A 16,903-nucleotide genomic window follows, 5' to 3' on the forward strand; every position below is an offset into this window, starting at 1 on the left:
CAGCATGGAGGCTGGGAAATCCAAGACCAAGGTGTCTGGTGAGGACTCTCTTCCTGGATGGCAGATGTGTCCTTCTCACATGTCCTCACATGGTGGGGAGAGTGAGCTCTGGTGTCTGTTATTGTTATTAATATGACTGCATGCTAAGTCGCTTAGTCATGTCTGACTCTTTGCCACTCCATGGACTGTAGCCTGCAGGGATCCTCTGTCCATAGGATTCTCCAGGCAAGAATACCTGAGTGGGTTGCCATGGCCTCCTCTAGGGGATTTTCCCTACCCAGGGATTGAACCCACATCTCTTATTCTCCTGTATAGGGAGGCAGGTTCTTTACCACCACCTGGGAAGTTCATTAATGCTACTACTAATAAGAATCATAGGAGTCCTACCCTTGTTACCTCATCTGATCCTAATTACCTCACAAAGGCCCCACCTCCAAACACCATCACCCTAGGGGTTAAGACTTCAACATATGAATGGGGTGTGTGGGGTGGGGTGGGGGAACAAACATTCAGTTCATAACAAAGCCCTGTGGGTGCTGGGCCTCTTTTCGAGGTCCCCCTGATCTGCTGTGCCCTGCACCTTCCCGCAGTCAGGCCCAGCTCAGGTTTCATCACCTCCAGGAAGCTGCTGTGGACGCCTGGGCCTCCATGACTCACTTCTGGATGTCTGCAGCTCCCGATTACTGATTTGGCAAACTCTGCACATCCAAGGTTCACATACTGTTGAAGCCTAGCTTGAAGGATTTTGAGCATTACCTTGCTAGCTTGTGAAATGAGTGCAATTGTGCGATAGTTTGAACATTCTTTGACACAGCCCTTCTTTGGGATTTGGACAGAAACTGATCTTTTCCAGTCCTATGGACACTGCTGAGTTTTCCAAATTTGCTGGCATATTGAATGCAGCACTTTAACAGCGTCATCTTTTAGGATTTGAAATAACTCAGCTGGAATTTCATCACCTCCACTAGCTTTGTTCATAGTAATGCTTCCTAAGCCATAGTTGACTTCACACTCCAGGATGCCTGGCACATGCAGAGAGGCTACACAGAGACTAGTAATGCCTCCAGTTAGCAGTGACCTCCAGAAGGGCAGAGAAAACTGGCCTCTTAGTACCCTCATATCACTCAGCAGTAATAGATGCACAGTTAGTGGACATGAATGATTTTAACGATTACTCTGTCCCTCGTCTTCATCATCCTGAACAAGCCTGACCCGACTCCTACCTGGTATTCCCCTTGGTGAGCTGTGCTCCCTCAACAGGACAGAATGAGGGACTGACTCATCTCCATATTCTCTCTGCAGCCCAGCCGACCCAAGTACAGACCCCCTCCACAAACCAACCTTCTGGCACCCAAGCTGCAATTCCAGGTAAACACATAATTGGAGGGCTGGGGAAGTGCAGGCCTCATCTCTGTCCTTCCTGAACTTCCATCCTTGTGCCTTAGCAAAGCAGCAGTCCTATCTGCTCAGGCAATGAAGACAGTTCTTCTTGAGTACCCAGAAAAGAACTCGAACTCAAAGTGCCCAGAGATCAAAGAATCTAATTGAAACTCTACCAGGTTGTCCTCAGTTAAGACGACTTCAACCCACATCTGTCTGTCCACAGTATTTGCTGCGTGCACCTGCCTGCAGCTAATTCTCTATTCCTGGCCTCCCCAACCCTGAGCAGAGCCTCTGAAAAGGAATCCAGGCAGCTGGGGACCGGTGATGTTCCCCAGAGAATGGAGCTGCTCACTGGGGCTCCTTGCAGGGGCCCTGCTGAGAACCTTGGTAGCTGGTGGAGAGAAAGCAGGGTTCCCCCTGTGCTTCCCCGCCCCCACTTCCATGGTTACCAACCACAGGACCTGCCCAAGCTGTTGGTCCCTCTCGGGATGTCTCTGTCCTGTGTCTCTCTGTTGCATCTAAGTCAGAAGGAGCCAGGGGCCCCCTCTCTTTTCTTCCTTTCTATCCCTTAGCTCAGAGTCCCTCCTTAAAAAATGGAAACAGTGTCTTTCATTTGGTGCTCCTTCATTTGGTGTTCTGTGGTCAAGGAAATGCTCCTGAGCCAAAACAAGCCTGCTACTGCTAAGACACTTCAGTTGTGTCTGACTCTGTGCGACCCCATAGACGGCAACCCACCAGGCCTCACCGTCCCTGGGATTCTCCAGGCAAGAACACTGGAGTGGGTTGCCATTTCTTCCTCCAATGCATGAAAGTGAAAAGTGAAAGTGCAGTCGCCCAGTCGTGTCCGACTCCCAGTGACCCCATGGACTGCAGCCCACCAGGCTCCTCCATCCATGGGATTTTCCAGGCAAGAACACTGGAGTGGGTTGCCATTGCCTTCTCCAAAACAAGCCTAACCAGGAACAAACAGACAAACCCTCTTCATACGAAAAAAAGAAAAAGAAAACAAACCTCAAGGCAGAAGACAGAAACAATATCCCTAGAAAGCAACATACCCCTTTGTGATGTTTAAAATAGTGGGGTTTTTTTTTTAAGATTTTTTTTATATGAACCATTTTAAAAGTTTTTGTCGAATTTATTACAATATTGCTTCTATTTTTTATGTTTTGGTTTTTGGGCCATGAGGCATGTGGGATCTTAGCTCCCTAACCAGGGATTGAGCCCAAACCCCCTGCGTTGGAAGGTGAAGTCTTAACCATGGGACTGCCTGTGAAGTCCCAAAATAGTGGGTTTTAAAAATGTGTGTGTATATATATATAGACTTCCATGTAGGCTCAGTGGTAAAGAATCTGCCTGCAATTCAGGAGATGTGTGTTTGATTCCTGGATCAGGAAGCTACCTGGAGGAGGAAATGGCAATCCACTCCAGTATTCTTGCCTGGGAAATCCTAGGGATAGAGGAGCCTGGTGGGCTACAGTCCATGGGGGTGACAAAAGAGTCAGACATGACTTAGCAACTAAACAACAACATATATATACATGCATATGTTTGTTTGTTTTAGTTGCTCAGTCATGTCCAACTTTTTTGCATCCTGATGGACTGTAGCCCACTAGGCTCCTCTGTCCTTGGGATTTCCCAGGCAAGAATACTGGAGTGAGTTATCATTTCCTTCTCCAAGGGATCTTCCCAACCCCGGGATCAAACCCATGTCTCCTGCATTGTAGGCAAATTCTTTACCACTGAGCCATCAGGGAAGCCCATATACACATATACTTGTGGGTTAACAGTATCTGTTCATTTCTAACACAATGATGACTTTTCCCTGAAGAGTCCTGAAGGAGGAGATGTAGTCAGTAGGTCAGTGCCACACGTGGACCCATGGTATGCACAGCATCACAGGAACGGTTGTTAGATGAAAGAACAGCCATCACATCTGTGCTGACTTCTAGCCAAGAGCTGTGTATGTCGCTCCGCCACGTCTCCCAAACAGTACCAGTGAAATGCCCACACTTTGTTCTTTATAAGCTCCTGGAGCGCAAGTCCCGTTTCTCCCATGGAGCTCTTGTATCGTTTCTCTGTGCTTGTGTTCGTAGCAGCTAACTGTCCACCTTGTTGCCTTGTCCCCGTGCCTGGTGCTCCTCTGCTTCTCCTGAATAGGTCCCTGAGGGTCTGTGTGCCAGCTCACCCACGCTCACCAGCCCTATGGAGTATCCATCTCCCGTAAACTCGCTGCACACCCCACCTCTCCACCGGCACAATGTCTTCAAGCGCCACAGCATGCGGGTAAGACGACTCTGCATGCTGGGTCCCGGCCAGGACAAGGAAGCTGCTGGAGGGAGGTGCCTGGGACACTGGGAACCCTGCATCCTCAGGCTCAGGGGATGCCCTCCCTGCACCAGTCAGCCACAGAGGGGCTCTGTGCCTCCTGCACCTCTACAAGCAGCAGAGTTTGAGGGCCAAGCCAGGCACTGCCCTTGAGACTCCAGCTGGACCCAGACCTGCCCCATCCCTACTCTGATGCTGTGGCAAAGATGTAAAACCACCCCCTTCCCTCAGCCCTGATGATAGTGTGAAAGCTCATGAGCAGAGGGCAAGGAAGCCTGATGGTGCCAGAAAGTAAAAGATCCTGGAGGTCTTGCTCCGCTCTGCCCTTCCTCCTGCCTGATTGTTGTGACTGTTCAATTTCTCCTCAGTCAAAGAAAAGTCTGCCTTGTGGTTGCCACTCCTGCTGCTTTGCAAAAGTTGCTGCTATATGAGAACAAACTTGGGGACTAGCATAGGGCTAAGCCACACCCTCCCCAGTCACCTCTTTGTTGTCAACTACCAATGAAGCCTTGAGTATTTCATTGTCGGTCACTCAGTCACTCACTTATGTCTAACTCTTTGCAACCACGTGGACTGTAGCCCCCCAGGCTCCTCTGTCCATGGGATTCTCCAGGCAAGAATACTGGAGTGACTTTCCATTTCCTCCTCCAGAGGATCTTCCTGACCCAGGGATTGAACCTGAATCTCCTGCATTGACAGGTGGATTTTTACCACTGCACACCTGGGAACTAGCTTTTAATTGTCAGGTCTCCTTTTAAAAAAAAAAAAAGTGCACCTTTGCTTGTCCACTCGTTACTTGTCACCATCCATCTTCTCCTCCTTCAAAACAAATGGGCCCCGTGGTCAGTTGCCATGAGCATTTGATATATTTTACTGAACTGAGTCTTGATATGTGATATAACAGACTAAACCCCTTATTACTTTAGCTCTAACTCTGTAACCATGCATCATATTTCAGACTCGGGTATATAGGACTCTAAAAATTGGGGGAGACTACATTTCTATTACAATAGATTTACAAAAATGTAGGAAAGTATGTTGAGATATCCTTGCTGTTTTTCTTAATTTAGTAAAACTTTGAAATGATTAAGATAACTTAGAATTCAAGGCAGTGAGAGCTTAGTGGAATAAGTTTTCCCTTGACCTAGCTCATTTTTCTTTTTTACATTAGTTTTACCCAGACACGACTGAGCGAATGAACTGAACTGAACTGAACCAATTTATGTCTTAGCATATACTCAACAATAATAAAACTGCATCTGTAAGCATGCACTATCTTTTAGGCAGTACTCAACTTCTCTCTCCTGCCCTTAACTCTTTATTCATAATTAATTGGGTTTTAGTGAGTTTGGCTTTAAAATGTGCCCTTTCAGAAAGAAGGTGTTTTGCACATTTGAGGGTCCGCACTGCCTTTGTCTAACCCCTGAGTCACCATAAGGACTTTGTTCCCTTTCATAAAGACAAACTGTGCAGCAGGAAAAAGGGCCTTTTGTGTCAGGGGTTTAGATGTACTTGCCATAGGAAAGCCTACCTAAAAGAACATAATATGCATTTCTTAAAATAAGCAAAAAAGAAAAAAGTTAAAAATATAAACTCCATTTTATGGTATGCATCAGAAACACCAAGAAAGCCTCTTCCAGGTAGAATGCTGAAAAGGTATAATAGACTCCCTGCAAAGCATTTGAAAGCATTTAACAAAAATCAGAGATGGTTTTCCCACAAAAACAACTTTTCTAGTGACTAACTCTACTGCCTGACTCTTCTGAGAATCTGTGGGATTCGATTCCAGAGTCAGGATGGCAGCAGTCTCCCTCCTGAAGACCTCACAATTGAGGTTTGAAATAACAGTTCAGTAAACAGCACCTTTTTTTTTAAGGGACACTTTGCCAGGTGCTGTCCTAGGTGCTGAAGGGAGAATTGCTTTCAGTGAACTTACCATGGGAGGAAGGAACAGGGCAGATGGTTGCCTGTAATGTAAATCAGAGACCTGTGAGTAGCACACAGAGGTACAGCCAAAGTGCAGCAGAAGTTCAGAGAGTAAAACAACTCTTTCCAACTTCTTTTTTTTTTTTTTTCTCTTGCAGTTGGGCCTCAACGGATGGGAAAAATTAGAAGGATCCCAGGGGATGAGGAAGGCAGAAGCATGAGTTGGGGCCCAGATTGAATGATGGGAAAATTTAGGATGAGTGCAGGAGCTGTTTAGTTACAATAGAAATAGGCCTGGCAGGATGAAGAGTCAATTCCTGGAAGGGGTCACAGCTTATCAGAGTCTTTTTAAAACACCCCCAAGGGTCTAATTCCTCTTAAAAATGACCAGCAGTGTAAGCATCCATTGCCTGATAAGAATTCTTGAAGTATATTTTGGACAGTAAGCCCTAAAGAGATCCAGTTTTTTTTTTTAATCTCATTTGCTTCTTGAGTTTTATTAGAAAATTGGAAGACATAGGAATACATCCACCAATATATGTTAAAATATTTGGTCAGATGGTGATCAAGCCTGGGGCATACTAGACATATGAGTGGTAGGAATCTTCTTTGGCAATTTCAAAACTACAAAGTGTTTTCCTGAGTCTGGAAACTCTTCCTGTCAGTATCTACTCTAGTCTGCCTCAGTCCATACATTTTTCTTACCTGGAGATTCCTAATGCCATATTCAGAACGTTTGACACTGAGTTCCTATTTGTCATGATTCGTCAGTAGCCTGATATAGACACACCATTGTGTTTGCACATGCTGGCATTTAAGTGAGGATATTTACAGCCTTAAAATCCTTTCATTTGGGGAGCATAAGCCTTTATGAAGTAAATCTTATGTATTTTATCAATCCTATGATGATAAAATAGTCTTATGTTCTGAAATTTGCTTTTATTTGTTAATTGGGATAGGTATAGTTGCTTTACAATGTTGTACAATGGTGTGAATCGGCTATAGTATACATATATCCCCTCCTTCTTGGACCTCCCCACCCCATCCTACCCCTCTGGGTCATCACAGAGCACTGAGCCAAGCTCCCTGTGCTGTGCAGCAGCTTCTCACTAGTTATCTGGTTTTCACATGGCAATGCACATCCGTCAGTCCCAATCTCCCAACTCATCCCACCCTCCTCCCCCACACCATGTCCACAGGTTAGTTTAAAATAAGGTCTAACTCAGTAAGTCAACTCTGGGTGGACATTTGGTAATGTGTGGAGTCATTTTTGTTACAACAAGGGAGGTGCTGTAAGCGTCTAGTGAGTGGGGTTGCTGTAAGCATCCTACAGGTTACAGGAAATCTTTCCCCAATAAGGAATCATCTGGCCCCAATGTTAATAGTGCTAAGGCTGAGAAACCCCAGTCTGCAATTGGTTCCATAGCCTCATGAAAACAGGAAGGACACTGCGTATTTAACCATCACTGCCCTCCCAGCCCAGCATGGCCCAGCCCTGTCCCTGCCACATAATAGTTGCTCAATAAACAGTCGTTGACTAGCGTAATGAACAAGGACTATTTCAGCAAGACATCTTATGAGGAGAAGTATTGTTAGAAATTGAGAGCAGTTATTGTAGCTGACAGCCTAGGAAAAACACACCACTGTCACTATTTTCAAACTGTGCTGCTTAGAGACTTTAGTGGGGATAATCTTTTTTAGAGGCTTGGCAGAGATTATGGCTTGTTAAAGTAGACTGAGGATCATTTTTAGCATTTTATGTAAGTGACTTGTATGTAAACGGGCCAGTTCAAAGAAAGGGATCTGAGCAGCCTGCGGACCTCAACGTCACAGAAAGGTCACCTGCCCCCAGCAAAGGTCACCCCAGGCTTTACACAATCAAAAGAATGCTGGTAACACTCGTATGTCCAGGACACCCAGGTAATCTTGTGCAGCAGAAAAAAGCAAGCCAGTTTAAAGGGACTGAGCAGATATTTATATAAATGAAACCCTGGGGAAGATTGAGGGAAGAAAAATAATAGGAAAGGGAAACATGCAGGGAGAAATAACAGGGAGAACTATAAATAGGTCCAAAGCCCCACAAATGAGTTGAAATGGGGTTAGATTAATAAAACTCAGGAGAGGAACCACTTATTGCATATCCATAGATCCTTATTTCTTTAAATTTTGTGCTTCACTTTATCTCTTAGCTCATGCATCTCTTTTAACCTTTGGTGCCTTTGGTGACATAACCCAGGTTCGTTTCTTAATCAAGAGAATGATGCAGAAAGATTCTTAACCTTCTGAGCCACAGAAAGTGAAAGTGAAAGTGAAGTCGCTCAGTCATGTCGGACTCTTTGTGACCCCATGGACTGTAGCCTACCAGGCTCCTCCATCCATGGAATTATCCAGGCAAGAGTACTGGAGTGGGTTGCCATTTTCTCCTCCAGAAGATCATCCCAACACAGGGATCGAACCCAGGTCCCCCGCATTGCAGGCAGACACTTTACTGTCTGAGCCATCCATAACTAGGATGGGGAAGCCCAAATAACGAGTATCTTCTGATAAAAAGGCACAATCAGATGCGTGCACACTCTTGCTCCTTCTCTCAGGCTCCACCCTTCAGTGGACAGCTTTGGGGGACCACACACCACTGCTCCTTGAAGCTTCCAGACCTGCCATCTCGGTTTTAGCTAAGCACTCAAGGCCTCCCAGAGAGGCTGGCTTTGCATTCCTAAGTGTAAATTCAGTGACAGCAGCCATGACACATGCCAACTGAGAAAATAATATTAGGACAGTCACTTGAAAATAAAATGGTACTAACGGATCACGTGACGATTTGAAACCAGTACCTGTTAAACTCTCTGCCCTGCGATTCAGCATTTCACAGACACACTGCATGTGATTGGGGTTGATGGAGCCAACAGTAATAACCATCTGCATAGATGGCTGCAGATCTGAGGCCAGTGAGGCCAAGGCGTGTGGCTCCCACAAGGCTCTCCAGAGGACCGTCCTCCCTGGGTGTGGAGACTGGGCTGACTGTGTCCTCTGCTGTGCTCCCAGGAGGAGGACTTCGTCCGGCCCAGCAGCCGGGAGGAGGCCCAGCAGCTGTGGGAGGCCGAGAGGCTCAAGATGCGTCAACTCCTGGACAAGCAGCAGAAGCAGATGGTGGAAGATTACCAGTGGCTGAGGCAGGAGGAGAAAGCCCTGGTGAGGAGAAAGCCCAGCCAGGGGAGGGAGAGGACATGCCCCAACACCACTGCTGGACACCTTCTTTTTTTAAATAATTTTACTTATTTTTTTTATTTTTGGCTGTGCTGGGTCTTCATTTCTGCACACGGGCTTTTCTCTAGTTATGGCAAGCTACTCTACATTTGCGATGCCCAGTCTTTTCATGGCAGTGGCTTCTCTTGTTGCAGAGCACAAGGTTTTGGGAGCTTGGGCTTCAGTAGTTGCGGCTCACAGGCTCTAGAGCACAACCTCAGTAGTTGTGGTGCATGGGCTTAGTTGCTCCACAGCATGTGGAATCCTCCAAGACCAGGGATCAAACCGCTGTCTCCTGCATTGGCAGGTGGACTCTCTACCACTGAGCCAGCCGGGAAGCCCCTGAACATGTTCTGATAAACGTGCTCCCCTGGGAGAGATCCATACCATCTTGTCCCCTTTCGGCTCCCCACCTGGCTGGAGTGAACTGCTCCAGGCATCCTTGGAGTTTTTGGTTATAGAATCCTAGTCCTCTGATTTATTTTCCCTTCTGCAGGACCCCATGGTTTACATGAACGACAAGTCCCCGTTGGTGAGTCACCGGGAGAGCACTCTACCTGGAGGGAGGGCTTGTAGGGTAGTTAGTGGGACCTCCAACTCCACACCTGCCCACCTCGCCCTTTCTGCCTCTCACCATGAAAGCACCTTTTTCCATTTCACTCTGATCCTGGAGTCTCCTTGCTGAGCTCACACTTGATCTGCACTCTTAGCGCCACCCCGCTCTGGCACAGGCCGCTCCCTCCCTAAGTCACTTCCGGTCAGGGAGTCCCCAGGTCCCCCTGCAGCTATGACCTCCAAACCTCTCAGACACTCAAGGGGGACGGGAACAAGCTAAGGGAGGACGTGGGTGGCCCCCAGGGCTGCACCAGTGACCTCTCCTCTTTCCTTCCTTCCAGACCCCAGAGAAGGAGGCCGGCTACAGTAAGTGTGAGCACCCTTCCTCTTGGCGGGAATGTCCCTGGGCGTGGCATCTTGTGTGCAGCCGCCTTCCCTGACCCTTGCAGAGAGCAAACGGAGTGTATTTGCCATAGAAAGAAACATCTGTCCTGAGTTCAGAGTGTGCAGAGAGGCCCAGTTTGGGAGTCAATATACACCACCTCCTATCCTCCACCTCCAACCCGTGCTCCGACTGCTGCCTCCCACCCCTCTCGCGGCATGGCTCCTGTTCCCGCCTCTCTGCTGCTGCATTTATTTGGAGGACTTGGTGATCCTTCCTGTCTCCCACCCACTCTATCGGAAGCTCTAAAGTAGCGCCAGGGCACATTTCCCAAGTGACTCTTCGCCTCCCTTGGCCCCAGGAAGGGAAAAAAGAAAGAGGGCGGGGCCAGCTGAACGGAAACAAGAAGAGGGCGGGGCCAACTGACTTTCCCACCCACCCCTGCCCCACCCCAGGGTCTTTCCAGGAGCCTCCCTGAAAGGCAGGGAGGGAGTGTTACCTGGCAGGATCTTTGGCCTTTCCCAATTAACAGAAACTGACTAGAGGCCTGACAGGAAATTTAAGCAAAGTTTATTGGGGCTCCTGCCCTGCAGGCTGCAGGAGGAAGTGAAAACAGGGTCCCTTGCTAAGTGAAAACAGGGTCCCTTGCTTGTTCCCAGAGGCAGGGGCGAGTTCATTCCTTATATGGGGTGTGGATAGGAGTGGCTTAGGTGGTTTGCCCACCCCTCTGTGATGGTGCGTGCAGTGGAGCATGCAGGAGTACCCTGCTTTTGCTCCCAACACCCAGTTTTTTGCTCCTGGCTCTTCAGAAATGGTTCTTGGGTTTTATTTTGGGTTTCTTTTTTGACTTTTTTGTATCTTTTGGTCCAGAATTTGCCCCAACTGCGGCATGCACACAGCTATTTTTAGTCCCATATCATTTCTTTGTATTGTCCTGGTGCAAACTTTGCTGCAAAGGTTCCCAGGTCCCAGTCCTGCAGTGAGCCAGGCTCTTCATCACCATCCTAGGGGAATGAGGCTGATGATGATGGTGATGGTGACCATGGCAGCCACCAAAGACAATGACAAGCACTGGCCCAAGTTGCTTTAAAATGTCAGTTTAAACCCCACAGCACTCCTTCCTATGCAATAGGTACAATGTATCATGATGCCCTTTTTACAAAGGACATGTAACATACACAGGAAGGGCAAGTGACTTACCCAAAGTCACATAGCTAGTGATTGCTGCAGCTGCTGCTAAGTTGCTTCAGTCGTGTCCGACTCTGTGCAACCCCATAGACGGCAGCCCACCAGGCTCCCCCGTCCCTGGCATTCTCCAGGCAAGAACACTGGGGTGGGTTGCCATTTCCTTCTCCAGTGCATTAAAGTGAAAAGTGAAAGTGAAGTCGCTCAGTCTTTTCCACCTGTTAGCGACCCCATAGACTGCAGCCTACCAGGCTCCTTCGCCCATGGAATTTTCCAGGCAAGAGTACTGAAGTGGGGTGCCATTGCCTTCTCCGCAGCTAGTGATTAGCAGGGCCTAGATTTGAGCCCAGGCATCTGGCTCCTGCAGGGCCCTTCTAAGCGAACCCTCCTACTTGACAGATGACACTTAGGGCCCGGGGCCGGTCAGTGAGCTGCCCTAGTCTCGCCCCACTCTGGGGGAAGAGTTGAAGGTGGAATCAGGGCTTCTGACTGTTGCTCCAAGCAGTCCCACGCGGCCTGTGTGTCTTTGTTCATCAGAGTGGCCAGAGAACAGCATGCTTCTAGCAGTTCATTTCCTTGACCCCCAGATGGACAAAGCAGACAATAGGGAAGCTTCACAAATCTACCACACCGGTGGCTGTTGCACCCACTGGGTGAGGCTCCAGGGTCACCTGCTGCCTTCAGAGCAGGTTTCTCCCTCATGACAATCAAGGTCAGCGTCTCAGGCCCTGGTATACTGGAACACCCATCGCCATCACTCCATCTCCACCGGGACTTTGGCTTTTTCTGTCTTTGAAATGGACATAGTGCCTGTCCCTGCATACAGAGGATCAGGGAGACCAGAGGTGACTTTCCATTGTCCTGGGTGTCAGGTCCCGTTTCCCCGGGGTCTCCTGGTAATAGTGGAGAAGGGCTGGGCTTGGTCCTCAGCACCTATGAAGGGAGGGGTCGGGGTGCTGAGGACATCCCCTACTCATTGTCCCTTTCCTTTGCAGCGGAGTTCACAGCCCCCCCGCAGAAACCACCACGGCTCGGCGCACAGGTATGTTCTGGCTCTGCTGAAGCTGGTAATGGATTGGAATCAGGGCCCCACAAGACTCAAGGCCTGGACTGCAAAGACTGCAGAGGCCCACCGAAAGAATCGAGTCCTGTATCCTCATTATATAGCTGAGGCCCAGAGAGGGCAAGTGCCTTCTCAGCTAATTAAAGCCACACAGCTAATTCATTAAAAAAAAAAAAAAAAGCAGGGGTAAAACCAGCCCCCACCCTGACCTGGAGGAAAGCTCACCTGTCCCGAGGAGCAGGAGGTGTGGACCCCCATTGGCTCCCTGAACCCTCGTGTTCGGGGGTAGCTGCTGCTTTCTTCACTCTGGAGCAGCAGTTCTCAGCCTTGGAAGCCCATGAGAATCCTCTGAGAGCTTTGACAGTGCCTGGCCCCCATGCCCAGGTGATGGTTCGGCTGCTTTGCTGTCCACCAGCACTTTTTTAAGACACCCAGGCAGACTCTCACGTAAGAACCATTGCCCCAGAAGCAGAAGGGAAGGAGGCCCCGCCAGGACCAGGCTCTGTTATTTCAGAGCAACGTCTTGGTGGCTGAGTTGGCGCCACAAGTGCATGCCCAGGAAAGAGTGGTGTGTCCCTCTGACTCGCCACCCTCCCCTCCGGCCACCTGCTTCTCCTCCTCCTCTCCCCGCCACAGTCCATCCAGCCCACAGCCAACCTGGATCGGACCGACGACCTGGTGTACCTCAACGTCATGGAGCTGGTGCGGGCCGTGCTGGATCTCAAGAATGAGCTCTGCCAGCTGCCTCCCGAGGGCTACGTGGTGGTGGTGAAGGTGAGAGCCAGGGAGGAGCCGTGGACTTAGGGGACAGAGGCCACTCAGCCCATCCCTGGAAGGACGTGGGAGGGGCTGAGCTTCCCAGTCTGCCCAATTAGACCCCGTTAGAGCAAGGTTGTCAAAGAGAAGTTAGTTCCAGGTAGCCTCGGAAGGCAGGCACCATCCCAGGAGGGCTCTTCTCAAGGGAAACGTGGCTTTCTCAAAAAGCAAAGGGTGGGACTTCCCTGGCAGTCCAGTGGTTAAGATTTCACCTTCCAGTACAGGGAATGCAGGTTCAATCCCTGGTCGGGGAGCTAAGATTCCCACATGCCTTGGGACCAAAAAATACAAAACATAAAACAGAAGTAATGTTGTAACAAATTCAATAAAGACTTAAAAAAAAAAGCAAAGGGTGACAGCCACCCACCCCTCTCTCTCCCAGAATGTGGGCCTGACCCTGCGGAAGCTCATTGGCAGTGTGGATGACCTCCTGCCCTCCTTGCCATCGTCTTCACGGACAGAGGTGAGTGTCTCAGTGTCATCCACTGTCCCTTGCCCCCTTATCCTGCTCCAGCTGTGTTTCAACAGGAGACCCAGAAGGGCCACCTGGGCAGCCCCATCTCCTCTGTGAGACTTCAGCAGGTGGCTCTGTACTGTATATCCTTGAAGGTACCACTAGGGGGCGGAGTTGGAACCCAGGGACCTTGCCGGCTTTCTGGGGCAAATTTCCTAGTTTAGGTCTCAGATCGTGGCAGTGACTTCTTAATGCCTGAGGACAGGCAAAGGAGGACGCACATACTCCTTTTTAGCCCCATCCTGTCCATGACTCTTTGTCTAGTCACCCTTCTTACTAAAGCCAAGGTGAGTGTCACAGAAATAGCAGTTAAGTTTTCTTCAATTGATCGTGTAATCTAATTTTCTTTATTTAAATGAGAAGCAACCACTGAAAACCAAAACGGGAGTGCCAGTGCTCTATCTTGAGATGGTGCCAGTGGTAGGCAGAATAATACACCCCCATAAGATAGCTGGAAAAGACCTGGATTCTGGGAAAGATTGAAGGCAAAGGAGAATGGGGCAGCAGAGGATGAGATGGTTAGATAGCATCAGCGACTCAATGGACATGAGTTTGAGCAAACTCCGGGAGACAGTGGAAGACAGGGGAGCCTGGCATGCTGCAGTCCATGGGGTCACAAAGAGTCAGACAAGACTTAGCAACTGAACAACAACCAAAAAAAGGATGTCTGGGTCCTCAGAGCCTGTGTCTATGTGACCTTACATGACAAACAGGACATTGCAGGTGATTAAGTTAAGGATCTTCAGATGAGAAAGTTATGCTGGATTATCCAAGTGGGTCCAATGTAGTCACAAGGGTCCTTGTAAGAAGGAGGTGGAAGCAGAGGTTTGTTTCATGAGTAAGAGAAGGAGATGGGATAACAGAAGCAGAGGTTGGAATGAGGCCATTGCTGGAAGGATCCACAAGCCGAAGAAGGCAGCAGCCTTGTGAAGCTGGAAAAGGCAGGGAACAAATTCTCTCCTGGAAGAAGGAAGTTCCCCTTCTGGCAGAAGGAACTTAGCTCTGCCATCACCTGGACATTGGCCCCAGGGGACCCATTCCAGACTTGTGACCCCCAAGAACTGTAAAAGCATAAATCTGCCTTATTTTAAGCCACTGTGTGGTAATTTGTTACCACGGGACTAGAAATAGAGGCAGTGCCTCTGAGCATTTGTTGGTTTTGTCTGGAAACCCAGTCACAGACCCCCACACCCCCTGCCAGGCTATAGCTTGAGCTACCACTTCCTAGTGGTCAGCAGTGTGACACACAGCTGACCCACTGCGTCCCGCCACTGTCTCCACCATCTTGACCACTCAAGACAGGCAGGACAGGGCAGGGGGGCCTGGGCACTTCCCAGGTTCCTTCAAGGTGGCTGCGGCAGCCCAGCAGAGCACCCTCCAGGTTGGTCCCGTCGGGCATGAGAGCGCCACACCTGGGCAGTGAAGGCCCAGTCTTTTCTTTCACTTGATAAATATCTCTTGAGTGCCAAGTCTTTGTTCAGCACTGCACTAGATTCCAGGATATAGTGGTTAATAAAACCTTACAGCCCAGACCGCAGTCCGTGATCTATTGATGTGATTGTAGAGAGTTAACAGCTGTGTGGAGGCACTTGACTTCTCTCCATTCACTCCATGTCAGGCCAGCACCCAGGCATTTTGCCAGGGAGGGGGTGTTTGTGGGGCTGGATCGGAGCGGGCTGACTTGGGCAGGTTGGGGCCTGGGATGCCTGCAGTGTTTGTCCTAGACAACCTGGCTCCAACCAGCACGGGCCTTGGACTCAGCCCAGGGCTGGGTCAGACCTGCCCACCGCCCCCGCCCCTCCCCCGGCCCCACCTTCCTGGGCCAGCACCGAGGTGGACCTCTGTGGGGCTTCCCTGTCCTCCAGGCCTGGACTTGGCAGCCCCTCAGGGTCCCAGCCCCTCCCGTGTGCTCTTCCTGCAGATCGAGGGGACCCAGAAACTGCTCAACAAGGACCTGGCGGAGCTCATCAATAAGATGCGACTGGCCCAGCAGAACGCCGTGACTTCCCTGAGTGAGGAGTGCAAGCGGCAGATGCTCACTGCCTCCCACACGCTGGCCGTGGATGCCAAGAACCTGCTGGACGCTGTGGACCAAGCCAAGGTCCTGGCCAACCTGGCCCGCCCACTGGCAGAGTGAAGAGGGCGGCGCCCCTGCCCGCCCGCCCTTCCCTGCCCCTGCCCCTGCCCCTGCCTCGCCTTCGGTCCCGTGGGCCCACTTGGGGAGGGAAGGCCGAGGGGGGTCCTTCTTCCCTTGCCGTTTTGCACGACCCCTCTCCCCCACCCTACTCCCAGACTGTGCTCCCCAGACCGCAGCTGGACAGAGGGGACTCAGGGCTGCAGGACACCAAAGGGTTACAAAGAGGCTCCGAGGGAGCACTGCTGCTGCCCAACAGCCACTCCTGCCTGGCCCAAGGAGGTCACATGGCAGTCCCCTGTGGCCAAGATGGCTTTATGCAGGGACAGGGCAGGCCGATTGGGGAACCAAGCTAGTCCTTCTCCTTCCTCCTCCGCCCACGGAGGTCCCCTCCCCTAACCCCATGCACAGAGGGAGGGGCGGAGAGGGGTTTTCAGTGGGGACGCTGGTGGCTGGTGCCATGAGGGATGGACCTGGCCTTCTTGTACAGTGTATATTGGAATTTATTTAATGTGAGTCTGGTCTGAACCGACAGCCGTGTGCCCCACTGAGGGCCAGAGCAGGCCTGGGACGGTCAAGGGACAAGCTATTGGGAGTTGGCGCCCAGGAGGCTGTGTCCTCCACACACAGAGAGGGGAGGAGGGGAGAAACAAGGCCAAACTGGACCTGGACGCCTTCTGCATTCCTCGCCCCCTTGCTTTTCTTCCCTCCCTGGCCCCTTCCTTCTCTTTTCTTACTGTCTTTTCTTACTTGTCTTTTCTCTCCCCTTCTCTCATCCACGCCCTGTCTCCCTCCCTCTCTTGTGTTTGTGCAGAACACTCTTTTACCTCCTTTATATTTGACTTGTGGATGAATTAAAATTGTACCATTTGCTTTGTGGTTTGATTGTTTATTTTGTTTGGCCTTCTGAGGCCCTGGAAGGAATCGATTGTGCTGTGTTGGGCAGAGATCAAAAAGCTAAAAGAAGCCAGGGTTCAACCCCCAGGGTACGTGGTAAAGCCAGGGTGGTGGGGTCAGGTACCTGCGTGCTCCAGCCCTTTGCCACAGTGCCTGACCCGAGGGCGGCTTTCCAGTGGGGACCCAGACAGCCCTTCCACTGCCACAAAGAAAAGCCAGTGCACCCTCCCAGCTGCCGTCCACGAAACCAGGGCTCTGGGTGGCTGGAGAGGGGTCCCAGCTGCCTGAGTAGTGACTGCGGCTTTACTTGCTCTCTTTCCTCATTTGCAAGTTGGTTGGGAGATGGATTAACCAGAAGGAGCATCTCTATATCAGGAGGTCAAGGCTGGGAGCATCCCTGCTTCAGGAGAGGTGGGAGGAGGGGTAGCAGGGCTGGGGCTGCATCCACAGAGCAGGAGGGGTCAGAAATAAGAATGACCC

At 50.3% G+C, this 16,903-nt stretch overlaps 1 protein-coding gene across 7 annotated transcripts in view; it reads left to right on the forward strand.

The window, feature by feature from the left end:
* PTK2B (protein tyrosine kinase 2 beta) overlaps positions 1–16,388 on the forward strand; it is a 139,431-nt gene extending 123,043 nt beyond the window's left edge. For 6 of the 7 annotated variants that reach the window (XM_055578788.1, XM_055578785.1, XM_055578786.1 and 3 more), the window contains 9 exons: positions 1,303–1,368; positions 3,541–3,666; positions 8,677–8,823; positions 9,374–9,409; positions 9,774–9,798; positions 11,995–12,041; positions 12,699–12,836; positions 13,261–13,341; positions 15,314–16,388. In XM_055578788.1, the coding sequence (XP_055434763.1) occupies positions 1,303–1,368; positions 3,541–3,666; positions 8,677–8,823; positions 9,374–9,409; positions 9,774–9,798; positions 11,995–12,041; positions 12,699–12,836; positions 13,261–13,341; positions 15,314–15,529 (882 nt within the window). In that variant the 3' untranslated portion in view covers positions 15,530–16,388. The remainder of the gene's footprint in view (positions 1–1,302; positions 1,369–3,540; positions 3,667–8,676; positions 8,824–9,373; positions 9,410–9,773; positions 9,799–11,994; positions 12,042–12,698; positions 12,837–13,260; positions 13,342–15,313) is intronic. The other variant, XM_055578789.1, reaches the window with a different exon arrangement.
* Positions 16,389–16,903: the final 515 nt, after the last annotated feature.

The sequence above is a fragment of the Bubalus kerabau genome, chromosome 4, assembly GCF_029407905.1.
Source record: "Bubalus kerabau isolate K-KA32 ecotype Philippines breed swamp buffalo chromosome 4, PCC_UOA_SB_1v2, whole genome shotgun sequence".
Lineage (NCBI taxonomy): Eukaryota > Metazoa > Chordata > Mammalia > Artiodactyla > Bovidae > Bubalus > Bubalus kerabau.